Source organism: Aspergillus versicolor (genome assembly GCF_001890125.1).
Source record: "Aspergillus versicolor CBS 583.65 unplaced genomic scaffold ASPVEscaffold_14, whole genome shotgun sequence".
Lineage (NCBI taxonomy): Eukaryota > Fungi > Ascomycota > Eurotiomycetes > Eurotiales > Aspergillaceae > Aspergillus > Aspergillus versicolor.
In genome coordinates this window covers 89050-111634 of record NW_024467537.1, presented here as the reverse complement: position 1 = coordinate 111634, position 22585 = coordinate 89050, and the positions used below count along the sequence as shown (strand labels likewise).

General features: G+C 53.2%; 10 protein-coding genes across 10 annotated transcripts; 5 read left to right on the top strand and 5 right to left on the bottom strand.

Moving 5' to 3' along the window:
* Window positions 1–21: 21 nt before the first annotated feature.
* On the top strand, window positions 22–2684 carry ASPVEDRAFT_143488 (putative C6 transcription factor; the record flags this gene model as incomplete). Its single annotated transcript, XM_040807920.1, has 4 exons — window positions 22–992; window positions 1039–1298; window positions 1345–1479; window positions 1525–2684. The coding sequence occupies 4 exons, from the start codon at window positions 22–24 to the stop codon at window positions 2682–2684; spliced, it is 2526 nt and encodes an 841-aa protein (XP_040673541.1).
* A 117-nt stretch (window positions 2685–2801) lies between these two features.
* On the bottom strand, window positions 2802–4062 carry ASPVEDRAFT_46992 (uncharacterized protein). The gene is made up of 3 exons (XM_040813675.1): window positions 3572–4062; window positions 3262–3516; window positions 2802–3182 (listed from the first exon to the last, which is right to left on the bottom strand). Exons 1-3 carry the CDS (start codon window positions 3836–3838, stop codon window positions 2895–2897), a joined length of 810 nt encoding a protein of 269 aa, XP_040673540.1. The 5' UTR covers window positions 3839–4062; the 3' UTR covers window positions 2802–2894.
* A 297-nt stretch (window positions 4063–4359) lies between these two features.
* On the top strand, window positions 4360–6306 carry ASPVEDRAFT_155551 (uncharacterized protein). The gene is made up of 5 exons (XM_040808471.1): window positions 4360–4700; window positions 4748–5090; window positions 5140–5307; window positions 5358–5589; window positions 5636–6306. Exons 1-5 carry the CDS (start codon window positions 4556–4558, stop codon window positions 6284–6286), a joined length of 1539 nt encoding a protein of 512 aa, XP_040673539.1. The 5' UTR covers window positions 4360–4555; the 3' UTR covers window positions 6287–6306.
* Window positions 6307–6635: 329 nt separating this feature from the next.
* Window positions 6636–9022, top strand: ASPVEDRAFT_89017 (Zn(II)2Cys6 transcription factor; the record flags this gene model as incomplete). The annotated part of the gene is made up of 4 exons (XM_040818486.1): window positions 6636–7341; window positions 7391–8061; window positions 8115–8923; window positions 8971–9022. The coding sequence occupies 4 exons, from the start codon at window positions 6636–6638 to the stop codon at window positions 9020–9022; spliced, it is 2238 nt and encodes a 745-aa protein (XP_040673538.1).
* Window positions 8957–11484, top strand: ASPVEDRAFT_374523 (uncharacterized protein). The gene has a single exon (XM_040811473.1). The coding sequence runs from the start codon at window positions 9293–9295 to the stop codon at window positions 11375–11377; it is 2085 nt and encodes a 694-aa protein (XP_040673537.1). The 5' UTR covers window positions 8957–9292; the 3' UTR covers window positions 11378–11484.
* ASPVEDRAFT_178623 (SDR family oxidoreductase) lies at window positions 11482–12665 on the bottom strand. Its single transcript, XM_040808819.1, has 5 exons — window positions 12516–12665; window positions 12410–12468; window positions 11980–12354; window positions 11721–11918; window positions 11482–11675 (listed from the first exon to the last, which is right to left on the bottom strand). Exons 1-5 carry the CDS (start codon window positions 12589–12591, stop codon window positions 11592–11594), a joined length of 792 nt encoding a protein of 263 aa, XP_040673536.1. The 5' UTR covers window positions 12592–12665; the 3' UTR covers window positions 11482–11591.
* Window positions 12666–12923: 258 nt separating this feature from the next.
* Window positions 12924–15675, top strand: ASPVEDRAFT_155547 (uncharacterized protein). The gene is made up of 5 exons (XM_040808470.1): window positions 12924–12965; window positions 13014–13725; window positions 14194–14483; window positions 14537–15095; window positions 15146–15675. Exons 2-5 carry the CDS (start codon window positions 13024–13026, stop codon window positions 15386–15388), a joined length of 1794 nt encoding a protein of 597 aa, XP_040673535.1. The 5' UTR covers window positions 12924–12965; window positions 13014–13023; the 3' UTR covers window positions 15389–15675.
* On the bottom strand, window positions 15431–16825 carry ASPVEDRAFT_57044 (fumarylacetoacetate hydrolase family protein; the record flags this gene model as incomplete). The annotated part of the gene is made up of 3 exons (XM_040815289.1): window positions 15431–16020; window positions 16074–16415; window positions 16471–16825. 3 exons carry the CDS (start codon window positions 16823–16825, stop codon window positions 15431–15433), a joined length of 1287 nt encoding a protein of 428 aa, XP_040673534.1.
* An 81-nt stretch (window positions 16826–16906) lies between these two features.
* Window positions 16907–18631, bottom strand: ASPVEDRAFT_374466 (uncharacterized protein). Its single transcript, XM_040811471.1, has 5 exons — window positions 18308–18631; window positions 18007–18262; window positions 17695–17958; window positions 17309–17641; window positions 16907–17261 (listed from the first exon to the last, which is right to left on the bottom strand). Exons 1-5 carry the CDS (start codon window positions 18514–18516, stop codon window positions 16989–16991), a joined length of 1335 nt encoding a protein of 444 aa, XP_040673533.1. The 5' UTR covers window positions 18517–18631; the 3' UTR covers window positions 16907–16988.
* A 970-nt stretch (window positions 18632–19601) lies between these two features.
* On the bottom strand, window positions 19602–20422 carry xanC (transcription factor xanC; the record flags this gene model as incomplete). Its single annotated transcript, XM_040815288.1, has 3 exons — window positions 19602–19789; window positions 19839–20276; window positions 20323–20422. 3 exons carry the CDS (start codon window positions 20420–20422, stop codon window positions 19602–19604), a joined length of 726 nt encoding a protein of 241 aa, XP_040673532.1.
* Window positions 20423–22585: the final 2163 nt, after the last annotated feature.

Here is a 22585-nt window from a genome sequence, read left to right as displayed (position 1 = left end):
GAGTCAGTCATCACTACAGCCATGGACAGCGCCAACCACACCTCTCCCCATTCCATCCAAACGTCCATGTCATACTCGTCGGCGACGCCCGCCGACAACGGGCCGGGACCTGGACCTGGACCGAGCAGAGAGCCGGCCACCGCGCACGGGTTCGGCACCGACCTCCCCCAAGCGCAAGTCGATGCGATAATCCGTGCGAAGCGAAAAGCGCGCGAGCCGAAAGCTTGCTACCCGTGCCATGCGCGAAAGGTGAAATGTGACCGGAACTTGCCCTGTGATGGGTGCGTGAAGCGTGACCATGCGGAGCTTTGCTCTTATGAACGCCCGTCAAAGAGGAGGAGTGGAGCTCCGATAGGGCCCGATGCTGGACATACTGCGACAATGGGAGCTGGGTATATGAATGGTGCGGGCACTAGGCTGTCCAGTGGCGGGGAGGTGGGTTTATCGGATGGATCTTTGAGACTGAAGCAGGAGCCTGGCTTGGGATTGAGTAGCCAGCCGAGTCCGGCAGGTGGAGGGCGGATTTCCATTGCGCGCGAGGACTGGGATAATGTGCGCGCGAGATTGAAGGAAATGGAGCAGACGTTTGCGAATATGCGCGCTGGCCTGGATAAAGCGAATGAAGATGGCGCTGGCGCGGGCGCGGGCATTGGTTCTGGCTCGACGCTGGAGACGGGCAGCGTGCAGAGTGCCGGTGATGCGAGTAGTCGGTCCAAAGGGGCGTCGCCGGAGCGAGAGGGTATCCATGCGCCGAATACCTTGGGCGAAGGTACCGTGCACCTTGGGTCGAGATCCGTCCTGGCTTATATTCTGAACAACAAGTCTGGCTCCGATCAGCTACAGACGTTGCTGGAGGGTGGAATTCTGCCGAAGCTTGGTCTGGATAACGAGTCTGCGACATATCCATTTGTTGATTTATGGTCTTCTGGAATTTCTACCTTTGACATAAGCGCAGTCTGCTGCGCCCTCCCGACGGACCAGCAATGCAAAGAGTGAGTATCACTGTCTTGGCTCTAGGATATTGGGCTAACTGGCTAGGTTTTTTACCTACTACCGCGATATCGCCGGCGCAATCTATCCTGTCATCGATGATGTGCCCTTGTTTGAAAGGAATCTCGATCTTATGTTACAAAACAGACTTGCTTCTGGTGGTGTTTATCGAGCCGATGACGATCAGGCGCAAAGGCCGTTTGGAATTTCTATTGCGTACCTCGGTCTTTTATTCGCAGTCCTGGCCTCTGGCTGTCAATCGTCCGATTTACCCGGGAAAGAGAGAGAGCTCAGTTCCCAAGTATTTGGTATGCCTTCGTTCTGGCGCAATGCTGTATTATGCTGACGGTTTAGTGTGCTGTTCCTACCAATGCCTTCGAATGACGAATTTCCTATCCCACCCGACGATAGAGGCTATTCAGACTTTGCTTGTGATTGGCAACGTCCTGTCGTATAATATGAACCCTGGCATTTCCTACGTTTTACTCGGTAGGTCGTTTCTCCTGTCGAGATTGCTCGTCACTGACTGGTTAGGTATGACACTTCGAATGGGTCTGGCGCTTGGTTTGCACGTCGAATCCAGCCATTTCTCGGCTGCGGAGCGTTATCGACGACGACACGTATGGTGGTCCATGGCATGGCAAGACAGCCATTTCTCGCTATCGTATGATCGCCCGTCCACCACCGCGGTTTGCCAGCCAGAGATTGCGAAGCGCGAAGGTGTAAAACCAGGCGACTATCCATATTTCGAGTCCCTTTGTGGGGTGATCTCCCTGGTTCTCAAAGTTGTCCGCGGTCGGATGCTCAGCCCACACTCACAAATGAGCTGGGAAAACATCCAAGACTACAAAGATCAAATTCAAAAAATCCTTATCGAAGCACGCCCTTACCTCCGAGATCCCCAATACTGCACGACGCCAACCGAACACCTTGAGCGCAACGTGCTAAAACTCCATTCCTCATACTTCTCCTCTGAGCTCTGCCGGCCAGCGCTCAAAGCGACTGCCAACACTCGCGACCCGCAAACCGCCCGCATGCGTGCTGACTGCATTGACCATTTGATGACGACTGTCGAGGCCTATGTGGAGATGCACGCTGTCAGTTCCCACGCGTCCCGTTCCTGGATCACGCTACAGCGCGCAATCAGCTCCATTTTCCTGCTTGCTGTCACCGAAGAATCCAAATCAAACGCGTATTTCTGGACCCTCCTTCGCAAATTCAAAGCAATCATCAGCGAACGCGCAAATGCCGAGTTTGAATATGGATCGCCACAAAATGCATCCGTGGACCGCAGCTCCTTATATAACCCCCTCGGGCAGCCGACCATGAACCCTGTAACGGGGTCGCCTGCTGCGCTGAGCTCTCCAGCTGCTGCGGCAGCGGCCGCCGATTCCCAAACACAATGGGCGAAACCTTTGACGAAGACCCTCCGCGCGCTCGAGAAACTGGAAGCGGCTTTCCACGCCTCTTCACCGTCTGTCATGAGAACGGCAGCATCACCGACATACCTCAGCCCAGCGACGGCCATGCACCCGAATGCAAACCCGATGGCGCCACTTCCGCCGTCAGGAATGACGCCGAACCTGGGCCCCCTGGCGCCGCAGACACCAGAGAGCACGACAAGTGGGGAGTGGACGATCCCGAATATCCTGGATCGGGCGCAGGAGTATATTCACCCGCCGCTATGGAGTTAACGTGTTGTAGTGAGTATTTACTGCCGGATGGCTAGCTGGCTGGCGTTTTTAAGTGGCATATGGTTGGGTACGGGAAGATTCAATGATACTTTAATGATATTTTATCTTGCATAGGTCGCATCAATGGCCACTGGCATTCTATCCACTTGTTTACCACAGAAACCAAGACAACGTAAACCGTACTTCTATAATCTAGTCTATGTACCAGCCTCACCGACAAGTATATCCCCCATCAACAACAATGTCCGCCCCCGTCGTATACGTACTGGCATCACTGGCCAGGTAAAGATACACGCCCTTCAGCTCTCGTGGGTCTGCATCTCTTCGCAGCGGCGTCAGGCCATACCACGCCTCCTTCATCTCAAACGCACAATCACCGCTAATCGGCGTGTCAATGTACCCCGGGCTCACGCTGTTCACGCGCGCAAAGCCCGCCCATTCAACGGCCAGTGATTTGGCGAGGTGAATTACACCGGCTTTGCAGGCGTTGTAGCAGGCCTGCAACATATCCTGTCAGTATCCCACGAGAGCAACTACCATCCCATATAGGTACATAGGGTATAAGAGAATGACGCACCTGCTGCTGCGGCACATTCGCCGCATGCCCACTCATCGAGGCTGTGAAGATGAGGTTTCCGTGCCCCTGCTTGCGGAAGATCTCGCCCGCCACGCGCGCGCAGTAGTACGCGCCGGAGAAGTCCACGTCCACGACGCGCTGCCAGTCTTCGAGCTTGTCGTCCAGCCCGCCGGCTTTAGATGGGATTCCGGCATTGGCGATCATGACGTTTAGACCGCCGAAGTCGGAGACTACGGCGTTGGTCGCGGCTTGGACCTGGGTGGGTTAGCATTAGCATTATTTCGCTTCCTAGGGGTGGTTGGTATGGTACCTCGTCGAAGTTCTGTACAGAGACCTTGTATGCTTTTGCGCGCACGCCGAAGTCCTTGACGAGTGTTGCTGCGCGGTCGTCGGCGGGCGAGGAGTTGTACCATAGGGCTATGTCGGCGCCGGCTTCAGCGAGGGAGCGCGCGACTTCGTAGCCGATTCCGCCAGACCCGCCGGTGATGATGGCGACTTTGCCGTGCATGTCGAACATCTTGAAGACGCTATCGGGCAGCGAGGGGGTGGGCCATTTGATGCTTTGTTGGTTCGTCATTGTGGCGGATATAGGGCTAACGGATGGACAGGGATAGGAAAAAGATAGGAAGATAGTAAAATAGGAAAATAGAGCAGATTTGAAGAGTTTACCTGAAAGCAGAACGTTCTCTACCCTCTTTAAAGACTTTAAAGACTACATTGTGCCTCACAAGGTGCTTGTCCGCTTGCCTGCACCTGGTCCGTACGGCCCCGCTGGATGGGCAGGGACAAGCTGGAACCCAATTCACAGTCAGTAGAGGACGGACGACACCAAAAGATAGTCGACAGACGGCCCATCCGGGTCAAGACGAGAGACCGGGGGGGATGGTGGACTGATGCCGGTTAAGCGGTTATACAACGGCCCCGCAGGCCCGAAGCCACGGACAATGTCGTCCGTCTCGATCAGCACCGGAAGTGCTCCGGTGAAGGACTTCAGGCAATCGCTGGCGTGCATTCCCCGTGGGGAGCGTGCGCTAGTCGCTTCATTGCTCCACCCAAGTCATGCCAGACCCAGGAGCCGGCTAGAAGGGGGGAAGCAGGTGTCCCTGTGCCGGTTTTGGGACGATTAAATCATCCTGTGGCTGAGACCGCGAGGGATTTAGGCCTGCCCATGCTCCTCGTTGCTTTGTTCCTCTTGGCCAGGATCTTGATGCCGTCGTATATATAGAGCTGGTCTCCGTATATCGGTTTCTCCGGCTTCTCCTCTCCCCAGAGCCCCATATCCACCAGACTCAACATGAAGGACCAAGATATCGTCGGCGAGGCACTGGCCTCTGTCCTCCCTCAGGATGACCGCACCTGGCTTCGAATTCCTCATCTTCTTAAACTGAATCTGATCCTCATGCTTCCTCTTCTGTCCTCCGCGGTGGCAGGCTACGATGGTATGGATGTCGGACTCCCGCCTCATCGAGATGCTAATGCCTATCAGGGTCTTTAATGAACGGCCTCCAATCCATATCCCAATGGAAAGACTACTTCGGCAACCCAGCTGGACCGATCCTCGGAGTCGTCAACGCAGCCCAGTCCATCGGCAGCGTCATCTCTCTGCCGGTGGTCGGTATACTCTCGGATCGAATTGGACGGCGTTGGACACTCCTCAGCGGAGCCGTCGTGATTATCGTGGCATCAATCATCCAAGCGGCATCGGTCCAATACGGCATGTTTGTGTTTAGTCGAGTGCTTGTTGGGATTGGGTCGATGCTGGTTGTGCAGCCGTCTCCCATGCTGATTACCGAGTTGGCGTATCCGACGCATCGTGGAAAGTATACTTGGTGAGTCTTGTATATCGTGACAATACTGTGGTCAGTACTGACGGATCAGTGCCTTCTGGACGATGTATTATCTGGGCGCCATCCTGGCGTCGTGGACATGCTATGGCACGCAGAAGCATCTTGACAACGACTGGACGTGGCGAGTGCCTTCAATCGTCCAGGCCGGATTCCCTCTGGTCCAAGTTGCTCTTTTCTGGGCTGTGCCAGAATCTCCACGGTTGGTTCCAATATTCCTGGATATCTGAATTCTGAATACTAACAAGACAGATGGCTTGTTGCGAAAGGCAGGACAGAGGAAGCACGCGAGCTCCTTGCACAACATCACACGGCAGGAGAAGCATCGCATCCTCTCATCCAATTTGAAATGGCAGAGATAGTGCGTACGATTGAGCTGGAGCATCAGGCTGCAGAGACAGGCTGGACAGCACTCGTCAAGACCCCAGGAAACCGCAAGCGCACGTTCATCGCGGTCTGCGTCGGTGCCTTTGCGCAGTGGAACGTGAGTACTCTATGTTTCTACTTCTATTATCGTGCTAATTGAGCAGGGTGTTGCGGTTGTATCGTACTATCTCACGCTGGTGCTGGACACCGTCGGCGTCACAGACACAGACACGCAAACCCTCATCAATGGCCTCCTGCAGGTCTTCAACTTCATTGCCGCATTGAGCGCTGCCATGTTTGTCGATCGCCTGGGCAGACGCACTCTGTTCCTCTGGTCTGCCGCCGGAATGCTGGTCTCCTTCGTGATCTGGACGGCGTGCTCAGCAGTCTTCGACAGCACGCAAGTCTCAGCCCTGGGCCGGACGGTGATTGCCTTTGTCTTTATCTTCTACTTCCACTACGATATTGCCTATACGCCTCTCCTGATGGGCTATCCAACCGAGATTTTCCCCTACACGACGCGAAGTAAGGGCCTGACGGTGGAGCTGCTCTCCGTCTACAGCTCGCTGATTATCCTGGCGTTTGTCAACCCGGTGGCCCTGGATAATATTGGCTGGAGATATTACATCTTCTTCTGTGCGTTTGACGTGGTAGTCCTCGCAGTGACGTACTTTGTGTTCCCTGAGACGAAGGGGCACTCGCTGGAGGAGATTGCGGAGGTGTTTGACGGGCCAGCAGCGGTCACATCCAGAGATGTTTTCGGAGTTAAAGGCGAGGGGGTCAAGGGGACTGCGGAGCATTCAGAGAATGCCTAATTTTTTGAATTGCTGTTCTGTTCGTTGAACTTGTTGAGCTTCTGTATGTCTAGTAGGGCAAGCGCCCAGTTGTATAGCACCATCCACCATTTACACTCTACACTCTACACTCCACATTGCACCTTCAGCCAATACAAGTCTGTAATATGCATTTAGTATCTACATTATAATTATCTACGTCACTGCATACCGGGGAATCTCCGATCACGTAAGCCCCACACCCCGGGGAGATCGGAGCAGCAGCAGTCCGGCCTCAGTCCATCCTCCAGCTCCAACTCCAGTTCACCTCCTAGTCTTACACAGCCTTCCAGCATTCCAGCCTTCAGCTGATCCGATCCCGATTGCCGGAATGAGCGCCCAGCCCGGTCGTCGCACTCCGGCGCCCGACTCCGACCCCCTGCCCGGCCGCACGGGCACAGCAGAGCAGGCCTGCCGGGAATGCCGCCGCAGGAAGTCCAAATGCGACAGGACAATCCCCATCTGTCGTCTCTGTGGCAAGTTCGCTCGTGTTTGCACGTATGAGAAGTCTGCGCGCACCCCGCTGACCCGGACGTACCTGTCCAAGGTGGAGAGCGAGCTGGCCCGGACCAGGGCGCTGCTGCATCGGTTTATGCCTGAGGGACAGCAGGACGATGAGCGGGATGGCCATGATCGTCTGGACGGTGCTGGATTTGGATATGATGGTGAAAACTACAATGCGGACGGGCAGTCCGTTCAGCAGCCAGTCCTTGATCACGGCCTGCCTTCGTCCGGCGCTGCCCAAGTGAACCCGAACCCCAGTCGGCATGGGATACGCCTTCCTGCGTCCTCTTTGGAGAGTCAGAATCGGACTAGAGTGTCTGCTAATCCAGTGGTGGATTCAGTGGGTCATCCCAGGACACACATGCGGCCTGTTTCGGAGTCGCGGTCTATCGGCACGACGGCGTTCTCGCTGGAGACGCCGCCGTCGAGTAGTAATTTCGAATGGGACGAGAGGGCAGGCACAGTCGGCGGGGATAGGTTCGTGGATGGCATGGCCAGTCTGACGAGTAGGTCGAATGAGGGAGGTTACCTTGGTGTGTACGTCCTGTGTATGTAGACGTTAACAAGAGCTGACACTCGCAGGCTCGGCATCTGGAGCTGCCCTGCTTCGACTGACAGATACGAGATCAGACGGTGCCACTGCGTACGAGTCTGATACGCAGCCAGACTACCATCGCCAGGCCAGCGTCCCGTTTGCCCTGAATTCCATGTCCCAGCTGGAGCCATTTGTGGACGCCTACTTCCGCCTCTACCACTGCTCGTATCCCATTGTCCACGAGGCGACCTTCCGTGCCCAGTTTATGGAGATTATTCCCCGGCCATCTGGCAACGCATGGCATGTTCTGCTGTTTGTGATATCGGCGCTGGGCGTCTTCACCAGCGCCACCCAGCCCACCGATATCGACTTTGCGCTATTCGACGCAGCCAAGGAGAGACTGTCAATTGACGTGCTGGAGACGGGAAATATAGTCCTGGTGCAGGCGCTAACACTTATCTCAAACTACTTGCAGAAGCGAAATAAGCCCAACTCGGGGTACAACTATATGGGCCTGGCCCGGCGCGTAGCAATGGGAATCGGGCTCCACAAGGAGTTCCCAACCTGGGACGCCACTCTACTGACCTTGGAAATGAGGCGGAGGGTGTGGTACGGCCTGTATATCTTTGATATCGGCGCCATAATCACCTTCTCTCGCCCGCTCGACTTTCCCGAGCAGGGCGTCGACGTCCAGCTGCCACTGAACGCGCACGACAGCGTAAGCTTGTCAATTTGAAACAGCCATAACCAGTATCAAGCTGATAGTAACAGGACATCACCTCCGGCACACGACGGATGCCCATCTCCGCCGCAGAGACGACCATCTACACGCATCTACGAGCCCAGGCCCAGTTCCACCTCGCCACCAGCCACATCTATTCCAAGATCATCTCGCACCCTCTTCCGTCTGCCGCCGAGCTCATTTCCCTGGACGACCAGTATATCGGCGGCTGGGTTGCCGGGCTCCCTCCCTTCTTCGGCGAAACCGCGCTGCAGCCCCCGAAATTCACCCTCTGCCACGCCATCCTCCGATGGCGGTACCGGAACTTCCGGATCCTGATGTATCGCCCGTTCCTAGTGGGCCAGCTCATGTCGCGTACGCGAACGGGGCAAGCCCCCAGTGGTGGCAATGGTAGCAGCGACGCCCAGATTGGCTTCGCGATCGAGCGCTGTCTCCACGCCGCCAGGGAAGCCGTCGACCTCATTTGCACTTTCTGGCGGGTGTGCATTGACCAGCGCACAATGATGGCCTGCTGGTACGGCCTGTACTTCCTGTTCCAGGCCATCCTGATACCAGTGATCTGTCTGCGGAATGACCCGCAGTCGCCGCTGGCCGAGGGCTGGCGTGACCAGGTCGTGCAGGCTGTCGAGGTGCTGGAATCGATGGCGCTTCTGAATCCGACGGCGCAGCGCTGTCTTGGTGTTATACAGTCGCTCTGTGGGAGTTATCTCCAGCCCAGCAGTGTTGATGGCTGGGGGAGGCCGACGGAGGAGTCGCCGCAGACGCAGCTGGCGAATTTGTATCCGCTGATGTGGCCGACGTTGGAGATGGGGCAGCTGGATGGAGGAGATACAATTATGTGAGTCTGCTGTTTATACTGATTATACTGATACTGACATTGTACAGACAAGAGTCGACGATTATGGACTTTATGAACCGGTTGCCTGTGCTGGAGTGATACAGTGTCACCCCCAAGTTTCAATCTTCGCTTCAGGAACCCTAAAGCAAAGCTCCGCCAGTACAAGTTGGGAACAATCTCAGAATAATAATCCCATTGTAATCATGTATATCATGATCTGTACTATGGTGGCCATCTCAGCCTCAGTTGCCAAGCAGCATAGCCTCATCCTCAGCCGCACAGCCCTTTTCTTCCTCACTTTCCTTCGCCCAACTTCAAAATTTGCGCCTGTTTCAACATTCTCCCCTTACAGAGTATATTGCCTCTATCATGCAGAGCCAGTGCAGTAACTTATGTTCACATTGTGGCCAGTTGTTCGCCGATTCGAGCTTCTGGGATCCTCCAGCCCAGTCAAATGACTCGCCATCAGCGTATAAATCTGGGGCAGTGATGAACCGGGTCTTCAGCGAGATACAGGGCTCTGATTGCTCCATGTGCCAACTGATTTGCGCAGCACTCCAGCGGGAGGGCTGTCGTCGTCTTCCCGCGCCGAATAGACATATATATTTCTCGCGCATTCTCTATGGAAAGTATACATTCCAGACCTCCCCTGTCTCTACTAAAATAGAGACCCCATCGATTTCAGTCAAGCGAACGTATCGTCTGCGGGTTTCCACCGTATTTCAGTACGGCACTCTGCCGGATTTAGAAGACGAAAGATTTTTTCAACGTCGGACTCACATTTCCTGGGATCGAACATCATATGAAGGTGACATTATGTTGGTGAAAGAGGAGGGCGATGATGACGTGCTATTCCATGGAAGAACGCTGCCCCAGAACCTCAACATCCCCTTGGTCAAGCGCTGGGTCGGCACCTGTTCTGAGCGTTGTGCATCTGCGTGCAACCTTGAGCGGCCAGACGTAGACGCACGCCCGGCGCGTGTTATAGATACCAAGCGCCTGATGGTCCAGGAAATGCCGTCTACTCGCGAGTATGCGGCATTGAGTTACACCTGGGGGCGGAGCGACGTGACACAATTTGAACTCACTAAAGAGAATGAGCCGCAGCTCACAAAGCCTGGAGGCCTAACAGAGGTCTACACAGAAATACCAAGAACAGTTAGAGATGCAATAACACTATGCCGCGACCTGGGAATCCGGTATCTATGGGTTGATGCATTGTGTTGGGGAACGGGGCCAGGATACTCCGCTGAAAAGCAACCTGGAGGCATCAGGAAGATATTCGAAGCTGCGTATCTTACGATTGTGGGCAATGGTCCCAATAGCCATTACGGCTTGCAAGGCGTCCGACCGCATTCTTCACGGCCCAGGCGCCAGATTTTGCAAACGGTGGGCAATCTTTCCCTGGCTGTTTGCAAACCCTCTATCGACTATTCCATGATGAATACTGGCTGGATGAAGCGGAAATGGACTTATGATGAATGGAATGTATCTCGCCGGCTGCTGATTCTTAGTGATCATCAAGCCTTCTTTTGCTGCGAAACCGAGAACAAGGTATATTCTGAGGATACATATTCAGAGCCTGACCAGGAAGCCGTCATATCCAGTGATCTCCCCGAACTTGACGACTTTTGGTCATTCTATGAAGGCTGGGATGGAGGATTCGACGTTTACGCTGCTAAGGCAATGGAATATTCTCACCGCTACGTGACAAAGGAGGATGATCTATCCGCAGGGTTTAGTGGAGTGAAAAGCAAATTACAGAACACTCTGGGCTCGACATACCACTACGACCTGCCTCTGAGGTTTTTCGCGCAAGCTTTGTGCTTCTCTATATTATCAGGCAGACGTCGCCAGTCGTTGAAGTTCCCCAGCTGGTCGTGGCAAGGTTGGATTGTTTCCTGTCCATCTGGTCTTGACTACCATAGTCGATGGGGATTCGAGCCCATAGGACACCCTGTGACTTACTTCTGCACCTCTAGTGTACAGGGGCCCGGGGGATTCCAGTTTCAAATGATCTATGATGGCCCAGACACGGCTACCGGGGTGTCGTCGAAAAGCTTAGCTGCCGAGCATCCTTGCCCTGCCGTGATTGACGGTCTTCCAGATACGCTTAAGCCACATCTGATAGCCTTTAAAGCACCTGTATTCGACTTGTTCATGTTTAGAAGCGGCGAGGAATGGAACGTGGCTGTGCAGGATGGCGGGGAGGCAGACCAGAACGTTGGAACTGCAATCCTCAACTTGGCAAATGAGCAAACCATCTCTGGTTATTTCAAGGTCGTTTTTATCGGATTTTCATGTTCAGAAAGAGAGGGCGAGTCTAACGAATTCTTGCTGGTTGTGGAGCCTTCTGACTACAAGCATATTCTGCGTCGAGTTGGATCTTGTGTCCACCTTGAGCCAGACAAGCTCGAAGGTAGATTCAAGTGGGAGATGGTGTACCTGATTTAGAAAATGACCTATACTTCTCATGTTGCTTCTGTTTTCGTCGTCTAATTTCAGTTGGTTTGGCTTTTGTTGCACAATTGCTTGCTACTGATGTTCTGTTAATGACTCTAGTATACCTTGTCCAACATTGGATTCTAGGCTTTGACTTCCCCTGTGCAAATGATGATACCCAATCTAAATTCAGTCTATAGATCATATGAAATAATGATAATGACATCTAAGGAAGAGTGTAACCGCCGTCAATGATGATATCTGCTCCGGTCATATAACTCGACGCATCCGATGCCGCAAACACATACGCCTAAGCTGTTAGCAATATACAAGTATCAAGAATGGAGATACATACCCCCTTCAGCTCATATGTCTGGGCCATCCGCCGCGCAGGAATCATCTCATTCCACTTCTCCCTCCACTCCTTCGGGTGGTGGTCGAGGATCTCTGTCGCGATGAATCCAGGCGAGATGCAGTTGACACGGCAAAAGTCCACCCATTCGACTGAGAGGCACTTTGCTAGCTGGACGACGCCGGCTTTGGAAGCGTTGTACTGCAGTGCTGTTAGAACGCTCGGTACAACAGCGGCTGTAGGAGATAGGGCGTTGTCATACCGCCGCCTGCTTCTGAGGCACATTAACCAGCGTCGCACTGACGGACGCCGTGAAGATGACATTCCCATGGCCCTGCTCCTTGAAGATCTTTGCCGCTGCCTGTGCGGTATAGAATGCGCCGTCGAGGTTCACGTCCATGATCTGGCGCCATTGCTCGGTGGTATAGTCCTCAGCCGGGACAGAGGATGCGATGCCCGAGTTGACGACGACGATGTCGAGCTTGCCAAAGTCTTTCTTGATCTGGGCGATTGTCTTCTCGATCTGGTCCTTGTTGGAGACATTGGCCTGGTATGCGCGCGCGGAGATCTTGTTCGTGGATGCGATTTCGGTGGCTGTCGCGTCGGCTGTGTTTGATGTGTTGTAGATTATCGCTACCTGGGTCTGTTAGCGCAGAATAGAATTGGATAGGAATAAACTATTGTATACGTACATCTGCGCCTGCTTCAGCGAGACCCCGGGAGACTTCGAGGCCGATACCGCGTGCTCCTCCTGCGACCTCATTAGAGCTAGATAGGAGTTATTGAAATAGTCCATACCTGTAACGACTGCGACCTTTCCGCTCAGGTCAAAAGCCTTTGTGACGTGCTGGTTTTGCGGTTGCGAGAGGACCATTTTGTTGTATGGGATTAGGGTATATAGAACAGATTCGAAGATTCTCAGAGCACAATGATATTTGACTGATTGTTTTAGCTACCCCGCGACTGCGACTTTTAAAAGCATTATTATCAACCCAAGAACTGGAACCCCGCCGTGATCAACACCGGTAACAGACGGAGTGGCTGCAGCAGACGGACATCTCGTCCGCGCACGGAGGGCTGCATCCGCTCGGCCTGTGGGCGCCCGCCGCGTGTCTGTTTGGATGCAGTGCTTGGATGTCGGTCATGAGCTTCATTTAATTTTTTGTTCGATGAGGGGCATCCTGTTGGATTTATGCTGGAATCCTGGCTGTAGACACCTCCTCGCCCCTTCGTGCTTCCTTATATACAGTAAGCGGAACCTTACGTCTATTAATGTCACAGTATTAACAAGTGAAGAGTCTACAATATGGAATCGCAATATACCAACCTCGCAGAGACAATAATACAACGCGCCTCGTCTCATTCCAAAAACCGATATATTGTCGCTGTCGCCGGCGCACCTGGGTCTGGCAAGACAACACTCGCCACGGCTGTTGGTGCACAGATCAACAGGGCCCGACAAGTAGCAGCAGAGAAGGGAGAAACAAATGGCAGTATTCCCAAAACAATGGTTCTATCCATGGACGGCTTTCACCTTCCGCGCTCGGCGCTGGATGCCCTTCCAGACGGCGAGCGCGAACAAGCGTATATCCGCCGCGGAGCACCGTGGACGTTCGACGTCAAGGCATTTGTTGCATTTATGAAGAGTCTACGGAAATGGGCAGATGGAGAATCATCCTCTGCAGAGAAATTGTATGCGCCGACGTTTGACCATGCGACGAAAGACCCTGTCGCGGCTGGTGTGGCGATTGATAGCGACGTCGGGGTTGTCATTGTCGAGGGCAACTACACTCTGCTTGACGAGCCTGAGTGGAGGGATGTTGGACAGCTCGTGGACTACCGCGTCTTTGTAGATGTGGACCTGCAGGAGGCGCGAGAGAGGCTGGCGAGGAGACATGTCGAGGCTGGGATCGAGGGCTGTTTGGAGGACGGGTTTGCGCGGGTGGACAAGAATGACTATCTGAATGGATTGATGGTGAAGGAGAAGCTGGGGAAGGTGGAATTAGTTGTAAATAGCCTGAGAGAAGTGTAGCTATCAAATTATGTTCATATTACTGTTGTATAGGAGTATCAAGATCACGGATATACATCAGAACACGGCAAAACTGGTATTCTGGGAGTCAACTAGAATATGAAACACACTATTCCTTGATCAGACCATCACATGGCAAATAAATCCACTATAATAAATCCACGTCCAGACAACTGGCGATCGAACGGGGTGGGGCGTCCGGCTCGGACTGGAGCTTCACTGCAATGACGTTGCACAGCGGAGAGGGGCAGAGCTGCTTGGATGCGCGGGGAATGCCATCAACTGGCTTTTCTTGATCTGAATGGTATAAGTAATGGCGAGCTGGGAGACATCCATATCGTAGGAGTTGACATCGCGAACCATTCCTCCACTCTATCCACGATACCCTCGAGAATGACAGTATGAAACCTACCAGCTCCCAATTTATTCGTACTAATAGGATAGGAAACAAACCCCTCTTTCGTCCTGCGCGCCGTCAAGGATGTCGCATTCGAAGACAGAGACGTCCCTCCGCTCAAAGACCCCTGGGACGTGCGCGTCCAGATCGCCCAGACCGGAATCTGCGGCAGCGATGTACATTACTGGCAGCGAGGCCGTATCGGCGACTTCATCCTCGAGTCGCCCATCGTGCTCGGGCATGAGAGCTCTGGCGTTATCGCAGAGGTCGGGTCGGCCGTGAAGAACCTCAAGGTCGGGCAGAAGGTTGCTGTTGAGCCGGGGGTTCCCTGCAGACAGTATGTCCTCTATACAAGATATATGAAAGTAACCAGATAGCTGACTTGTCTAGCTGCGACTACTGCCGCAGTGGCTCCTACAACCTGTGCCCAGATACCGTCTTCGCAGCAACGCCACCGCACGATGGAACCCTATCCAAGTACTACATCACGCAAGCCGACTTCTGCTATCCCATCCCCTACCACATGGACCTCGAAGAAGGCGCCATGGTCGAGCCCGTGGCGGTTGCAGCACAGATCACAAAGGTCGGCAATGTCCGTCCGAACCAGACAGTCGTTGTCTTCGGGTGCGGACCCATCGGTCTGCTCTGCCAGGCCGTGAGCAAGGCGTACGCTGCGAAGAAGGTCATTGGTATTGATATCAGCCAGTCCCGGCTGGACTTTGCGCAGTCGTTCGGTGCAGACGGCGTGTTCCTACCACCGGCCAGACCGGAGGGCGTAGAGGAGACGGAGTGGAGCGAGAAGGTTGCAAAGCTTATTAAAGATAAATTCAACCTGGGCGAAGGACCAGATGTTGTCCTTGAGGCGACGGGGGCGCAGAGTTGTATCCAGACTGGCATTCATCTGACGAAGAAGGGGGGCACATATGTGCAGGCGGGCATGGGCAAGGAGGTAACTTTCTATCTCGATATCTGATTCTTGTATAGAAACTAACTGTACAGAACGTTGTCTTCCCTATTACGACGGCATGCATCAGAGACCTGACCATCCGCGGGTCAATCCGGTACTCGACAGGCTGCTATCCGGTGGCTGTAGACCTCATTGCCAGCGGCAAGATCGATGTCAAGAAGCTGATCACGAACCGCTTCACGTTCGAGCAGACAGAAGAGGCCTTTGAGCTGGTACGGCAGGGCAAGGAGAGCGTCATCAAGGTCGTTATCCACGGGTACCAGGACAAGCAGTGATCTATTAGAATAGATATCTGTTGCAAAATAAGTTAATCTAGATCAATCAAGCCTGGCTGGCAATATCTCGCCAATACACTCCCCGAATCCAACTCCTGACTGCTCATCACCGAGTACAGCGGTCATCCTGACGATATCCCCGTCAACCAGGTATACCCTCTCTGCCCCGTCGGAGAGCTTCACTCTCTCCTTCCCCCCCTTCGTGCTCTCCAGCAAACACCCATGCGACCCATCAACAGACCCACTGACCGTTCCTGTTCCAAGGAGGTCTCCTGTGCGCAAGTCACATCCCGAACTCGTAAGATGGGCCACCATCTGCCGGTGACTCCAGAATAGCTCCCTCGCTGGACCGGTGGCAATATGCGAGACGTATCTGTCTCCGTCGGTAGTTACACTTAAATCTGTAGTAGTAGTTGCTGGTTTGTGCAAAATCTCAACATCCATGACAATATCATAATTTCCTTTTTTCTCATCCTGTAGGTGGTCCGCCAGAGAAGCTTGCGGTTCTGGCGCAGAGGCCCTGAACGGTGCCAGCGCGTCCGTCGTAACGATCCAGGGGGAAATGGATGTTCCAAATGCTTTTCCATTCAATGGGCCTAGTGGAACCATCTCGAGGCCTTGGATGTCGCGGGCTGCATACGTTAGTATACGTAGTCCAGGAAAATCATGGTATATCGCGACATACCACTCCAGTCATTCACAATCACAAACCCAAAGACATATTCTTCTGCGTCTTTCGCATTAACCCCCTTCCCTGATCCCCACTCGTAGGGCTTTCCAATGACAACACCCAGTTCCATCTCATAGTCCAGCGCGCGCGAAGGGCCGTGGATAACGGTCTTGGGAACCGGGTTCGTCCGGTCATAGAAGTGCCCGGAGGGTCTGATAATCGGGGTCCCAGACGCGACGACCGTCGATGCCCGCCCGGTATATCCGATTGGGAAGTGGAAGAAGCCTGGGGGTGGCGAAGGGTCGTTGAGGATTGCGCGGCCGGCGTTTTGGACATGGTTGAGGGAGTTGGAGAAGTCTGCGAGTTGATGAGATTTATCCCAGCTGGAGAGAAACTGGGGGTGTTTACTTACCTGTGAATCCGGGAATAGAGATTGGGACGTGTACTTGCACTGTTGTTATGTCTGCTTTTGCGTTTGCTGGGATGGCATCCAGGCCAGGCTCGCGGAGGGCGGATTGCAGATGGGCGCGGACTGCAGCGTGGGCGGATTTTGGCAAAGCAGCGTACTCATTCAGGGTCTCGTTGGAAAATATATTCTTTGGTAGAGAGTCTACCTTGTCAAAGAACCCTGATTGCTGGAGGACGCCGAGGAAGATGACGGTGTTGGCGAGACGGGTGGCACATTGTCGGGGCTGAGAGGCAGACGAGGCAACCCCGTACGGCAGATTATTGACAGAGAAATGGTGGCTATACTTTGGGGACGTCATGACGGTTTAGCTAGAGTTATTATCATACCTAAGCTTCAGGTGGAGGGGAATTCATTCTTAAGTATACAGCCCTCCACAATCGGGTGGTCCACATCCCGAGCGCAGGATTTCTTATATTGGAGTCAACTCTTCCGGTCTGAGTCTGCTACTAATAATAATACTTCTAATAGACATAGCGGAACTGCAGGATCTCCTTGTCGGTCTTGTCCAGAACCGCAGCATCCAGATCCTCCGCAGAAATGCCATCCTCTACAGGCGCAAGCCGGTCCCGACGGCGATTCTCCCAGATGAGATAGTATCTCAGGGCAAGGGGAATTACAAAGCCAACGGCGAAGCAAATCATCATCGCCAGGAAGCCAGATGGATACGATGGTTGCTCGTAGGAGAAGAAGAGATGCGGTCCGATGATGTTTCCGACGCAGTATCCGACAAAGACCTGGACGAGTCAGTATATAAACCCCTAAATACGAAGATTGCTCGTACCATGGCATTCACAGTCGTCTTCTTCGTAAAGCCACCGACATTGCCTGTCGACATAGCAAGCGTCAGTGGAAAGTTGCAGGAAAACGCATTTGCCAGGCAGTAGCCCATGAACCGGGCCCAGACGTTCTCTGGAGATATCTGTCTCGCCATCGCAGCTCCAGCGATAGAGATCGCCGAATTCCACGCCATCCAGTATGTTCTGCTGTTCTTAAACCACGAGCAACCAGCGGTGGAGAGGTGGACGAGGACGCCTTGGAAGACGTAGGTTATGATCTGAACAAGCAGTGTGTTCAGCGTGCTAAAGCCAAAGCCCTCGATGATGATAGAACCGAACTGTCACTCTTCGTTAGTCTTTCAGCGTTCTTCTTTTTGGTTTGTCTGCGTACATTGGAGACTCCGCCGTTTGGAATGGAACATGTCAGCTGAATGAGAAAGAATGCCCAGCATTTCACATCGAGAAGACCCTCGATAACTTGGTTAATCTTGAACTCGTTGTTCTTGATGCCGGTCATGTTCTCCTGGACTCGGATGACGGCCTTGCGTCTGTCTTCATCGCTGAGAAACCTGGCATTCAGCGGGTGGTCTGGAAGCCAGTAGAAAAGAAGAAGGGCCCAGGCAATCGTGATGGCGCCGAAAATGAGAAAAACGGCCTGGGCAGGTCAGGTCATAGATCAAGACAGGCGAGGGTTCTTTCGTACCTTCCACGGAGCAATGCTTTCGATATGTCCAATGCCGTACGCAAGCAACCCACCGAAGATACCGGCGATGGTGATCCCCTGGAACCAGATTCCGTGGCGAAAAGGCTGTTCTGATCGCTTGTACCACATGGAAACGACAATACTGAGACCCGGAGCAATGGCAGCTTCAGTGAGGCCGAGGAAGAAACGGACTGCGATGATGCCCTTGTCGTTGAACGAGGCCGCAGTCAGCATCAGTACAGCGCCCCAGACGACGCTGAACAGGTAAGCAGGTATCCAGGCCTGAAGAATAGAGACTCACATTGAAGTCGAAATCATCTTGCCAACAGGGAACCGAACCAGCAGGACAGCCGCTACGTAGGAGGCCGCCAGGTAGCCGAAATAGTAGATGCTGCTTGCCCAGGAGTAGTCCTCGCCTTGAAGATTCAGATCTTCCTGCAGACCCAGGATAGCTGTAAAGCTCATGGCAGACTTGTCTAGAAACTGGAACATGTATGAGACAGCCATCATCGGGAGGAGACTGGGCTGTCAGCTATACTGCGGCATCGCTGATCTGGACACCCTTACTAAAGATCGATTCGCCGTAGAATCCTCTTGTCCTCCTCTGGTGTCAGCGACGGGATCTCGACATCATCGCCTTTCACCGTCATATCGGCATGTTCCTTGGGCTCAATCGGTGTCTCTTCAGCCATTTTGAAGCAGAATCCGGACGCAGCAAGAAAGAAGGACAAAACACAAAATCAGCGGAACTTGGACGCCTTTAAAGGCAGCCTCGAGCAATAAGGACGCACCGCAGAGTGCCTTGAATAAGCGGCCAGCCATCCCATCCCGTATTTAAGCCGCAGGTATATCAGCGCTGATATAGGCCTGGCAGTGCTTAGCGGACAGGCTAGGCCGCTAGATCCTGCAGACTGTAACATACCCCGCGCATTCCAGCGTGCCCAGGCTGACCTGCAGATCAGCAGCATTTGCAGAGAAGCGATAGGCTGGCCGATATCTGGCTCCCAGTTGGGCGTCCATTCAGTGCAACCACCCGTATCCGTGCCAGGGCCTTTATTGGCTGCGAAGCCAGACTATGTTGGCTTGACCTTGGCAATAAATCAAGACGACTTGTCAATGGCTTGTTTGGAATGGTGCTTATCGCAGGGTTATTGACGCCTTCGGAGTGTAGCATTCCAAACACCTGGTCGAGACCTGCCTTAATTAAAAATGAGAATAGCCTACCAAGAATATGAAAATATCTCCAGAGTAATACTGAGGCATGCCCACAATATCGTGATCGTGAATCATTCTGCATATCTCAGTCATAAACTGCCGTCAGCTGGCACAGCAATACGAGACGACCCCGATATAGGGGGAGGCTATCACGTCCTGATATCGGACGACCTCCAAATTACTTCTGCTATCGGAAATTACCGGTCCAATTAAAGCTGTTTCAGCGAATTTAAAATAATCGGCTGACTGCAGACCTCGTGTTAATATAAATCGCTGCCTGGCAGATGAAGACACCATCGATTTTTATGAATTTATAGTCACAACCGGTGCGCACAGGCGAATTCTTCCTGCAACTCTACTCACTGGTAGCACCTAATACTCTATCCCATCGGGTGAAGAGGGCATGTTATCCATCCCAGGCTCTGACACTGGCACCCGCTCATATCCGCCTGTTCTTGCGACGTATATCCCATTGTGCCTCCACCGACTGAGTACCCCGGGGTCTGGAGTAGTATAATCGCATTCGACGACGGGCCGAGAGTCTGCAGTATCTGCGGCAGAGATGTCTCTGCATTTATCAGTATATGACCTGCACAGTGGACAGCATGGAGGAATACCGGTAGCTAGATAAACGGATCCTTGGAACCCCCATTGCTCGCACATTTGCACCGTATCGAGTCCGTAACCCTGTGACAATCCCAGGCCAGGGCCAGCTACAATATCTGGAGGAACTAGGGTTGTTGGGCTGGACGTGCCACTTCCGCTCAGAGAGCTGACTCCAGTCCCTGTCTCGTCGTACTCGCCTGGCGTAGGGAACAGAGGGAGCTGAGGCATAGTGTTCAGGCCGACATTATACGACGCCGGTGGACACTGCATTTCTGCAGGGGGAGACGACGGTGACAGCGACAACGACGACGAAGTAGAGGACGGCGATGGCTTCACCTCGTACGGAATGCAGGGCGCCGAGTGCCATCCGTGCAGCGTTGCGGCAGCACGCAGTTCGCTGGCGATGACTCGTTCTTGGAGTTTGGCAATGCGATCACGGATCTTCCTCCCTGAGCAAGGTAAGTAGGTATTCTGTCTAGGAGAAAGCAGACGTACGGTGATTCCGCTGCGAGAGACGATTCTGCAGCCTCCTGCGCTCCGTCGGATCCTGCTTTGGCGACTCACTCTGCTCTGGGCTGTGGTGTTTCGCAGGCATTTCGTTCTGTATAGTGTTAAACTATCTCCATTGTCGAGTGGTCATTATGAGACGGAATATAGTTGTCAATGAGGCAGCCAGACCTCAATGCGAATACTTATATCCGTACCGACTTCCTCATGCGAGAGACGAGACCCCGATGTCGCACAGCAAGCAGGCAAGGCACGCCATCTGGCCGGCTATGAGCTCCAATTTGACAATCAAACTCCGAAGCCTGGCGCTGTGCGTCTCGCTCATGAACCATGTGTCTTGGGGCCGGGCTATTGGCGGCGCTGTGGTGGGAGGATCTGTACGACGCCGGAGTCCTGACCAGGCTATGTTTAGATACGTACATTCTCGATTAGACTGCGCAGGTAGCAGGCTTGACTGGCATAAGCCATTGAGGTCATAAAGGGTCGATGCTGACAGCGAGCAGGCGTGATTGGAATCGGCCAGGCTGGTTGTGTATCTACATTACTGTTGGTATATGGTTGGGAACAGTATAGCTATACAACCTAAATTGCGATTGTCATACCTAGTTGGATAACATTAATTAGTGCGTTAACGTGATATCTGAGGCGATAGGCTGCCATGTCCTGTCTTCTGTATGTACGCACCAACTGTACAGCAGTAGATACAGCATCAGCTATGGACAGCATATTGTTTCTGCTATCTCTATTGCCTACCGGCTTCTCTATTACGGTGCTATCGGTGTCCAGTCTACCAGCTATCCCTCAAACAGATACTTTATCTACTAAAACGCTTACTATGGAAACGCCGCGTTACTTCCACTGTCGGTCTCGCCCTGGTCGGCCGCCACCGGTCGCCGAGTCTCCTGAACCTGGTACGCAAGCACTGGGCTTGGATGTGGTCGGACTGCTGTTGGGCGACCTTTGCAGGGTACCCCTCCCATTATTACGTTTGTTGTTGGTTGCAACGAGGCGAAAGGAGACCGCCGACAAGAGAACGAGGTCGTTCAAGGATAGACAGCGTCAGGTATTCTCGAGGCAGTATTGAATGATAAAACAATCGAAATCCGTTCTTGCGTCGAAACGGGCTAAAATACATTTACGGTCAATAAGTTATTATATAAACGGAGTGCTACGCTGTGGCAATTGGCATATAGTATACGAACTATGGCAGGGTATAGGTCCAGCAATGCAAAGCCATTAGCTCCAATGCTAAAGCTACTCATTCCAGGATTCCTGGACTTGTCGTGCATACTGCAGCGCGTCTGGATCAGTGTTTAGGCAAATGAACAGAGTAAGACGAGGCAGGGACGTAACATCTGTCCCACCCAGTGGTCTTTCGAGTCTGATAGCAGGACAAAACTGGTGAGACTGCTATTGCTCAAGCAACGTAGGATCCATCGATGGCAAACTTCCCCATTCTCGTCAAGCTGTTGGTTCGTCACCACGGGTGGATTTAAATATGTAGCAGCCTGCAAGGGTTATGGACATCGACCGTATAAAACCGCAATTAACCAACGACTGGATATTAGCAGTTTGGCATCACAAGTGCAAATCCTTGAACCACAGAAGACAAGCCATTAGCAATGATATCGAGCTATCTTACAAAAGCCGGCCGATATAGGCGCTCACGTCGCACAACGTATCCTGATGGCGACGGCCCATGAGCTCCAGCCAGCCTCCAGCCAGCTATCGCCGACACCGACTCACCGGGCGAGGAATAGTGCATGATGAAACTGCAGTATCTGCATTTACTGCGGCGATTTGCAGACCAGACCCGCCTAGGTAAACGGTCTTGGGGCGTTCTTTCCCCGGTGGACCAAGTACGTACGCGCAAGAAAGCGTGTGGTTTATGCCGGATGCCTAATAGATACGCATATATCACTGCACATTAGATAAGGGATTGGAGACAACGCGAGTCGCCGAGCTTTGGTATTTTTCGAGCTCCAGAGTGCGCCGTATATCAGCGTGCCGGGCGATATGCGATCAGTCGGCCTCCGACCAGAGTTGTACCACGCCCAACGGTTGGTCGAGCTCATTCGGTCTTCTGGTCACTAATAATCTTCATGACGAGGCAGTGAAGAGCGAATCCTGGAGGTGTTCGTGTTCTTCATAAGCGGGGGACACTCGCCCAGATATACCAAGCCATGAGCCACCTTTACGAGCGAGTGAGCAGTGATTTGCATTTTCCGGTGCTGTCACTGGCCAGTTTAAA

Coding starts and splice junctions, on each gene's coding strand:
- ASPVEDRAFT_46992 (XM_040813675.1), bottom strand. CDS start 3,838: ATGACGAACCAACAAAGCATCAAATGGCCCACCCCCTCGCTGCCCGAT. Junction 3,517..3,571: donor CTGTACAGAACTTCGACGAG/GTACCATACCAA, acceptor TAACCCACCCAG/GTCCAAGCCGCGACCAACGC. Junction 3,183..3,261: donor CGAATGTGCCGCAGCAGCAG/GTGCGTCATTCT, acceptor GATATGTTGCAG/GCCTGCTACAACGCCTGCAA.
- ASPVEDRAFT_155551 (XM_040808471.1), top strand. CDS start 4,556: ATGAAGGACCAAGATATCGTCGGCGAGGCACTGGCCTCTGTCCTCCCT. Junction 5,308..5,357: donor GCTGTGCCAGAATCTCCACG/GTTGGTTCCAAT, acceptor CTAACAAGACAG/ATGGCTTGTTGCGAAAGGCA. Junction 5,590..5,635: donor GTGCCTTTGCGCAGTGGAAC/GTGAGTACTCTA, acceptor CTAATTGAGCAG/GGTGTTGCGGTTGTATCGTA.
- ASPVEDRAFT_374523 (XM_040811473.1), top strand. CDS start 9,293: ATGCAGAGCCAGTGCAGTAACTTATGTTCACATTGTGGCCAGTTGTTC.
- ASPVEDRAFT_178623 (XM_040808819.1), bottom strand. CDS start 12,591: ATGGTCCTCTCGCAACCGCAAAACCAGCACGTCACAAAGGCTTTTGAC. Junction 12,469..12,515: donor AAAGGTCGCAGTCGTTACAG/GTATGGACTATT, acceptor ATGAGGTCGCAG/GAGGAGCACGCGGTATCGGC. Junction 11,919..11,979: donor TGCCTCAGAAGCAGGCGGCG/GTATGACAACGC, acceptor ACAGCACTGCAG/TACAACGCTTCCAAAGCCGG.
- ASPVEDRAFT_155547 (XM_040808470.1), top strand. CDS start 13,024: ATGGAATCGCAATATACCAACCTCGCAGAGACAATAATACAACGCGCC. Junction 13,726..14,193: donor TGGGGAAGGTGGAATTAGTT/GTAAATAGCCTG, acceptor CTAATAGGATAG/GAAACAAACCCCTCTTTCGT. Junction 14,484..14,536: donor CCGGGGGTTCCCTGCAGACA/GTATGTCCTCTA, acceptor TGACTTGTCTAG/CTGCGACTACTGCCGCAGTG.
- ASPVEDRAFT_374466 (XM_040811471.1), bottom strand. CDS start 18,516: ATGATGGCTGTCTCATACATGTTCCAGTTTCTAGACAAGTCTGCCATG. Junction 18,263..18,307: donor AAGATGATTTCGACTTCAAT/GTGAGTCTCTAT, acceptor TTACCTGTTCAG/CGTCGTCTGGGGCGCTGTAC. Junction 17,959..18,006: donor AAAGCATTGCTCCGTGGAAG/GTACGAAAGAAC, acceptor TGACCTGCCCAG/GCCGTTTTTCTCATTTTCGG.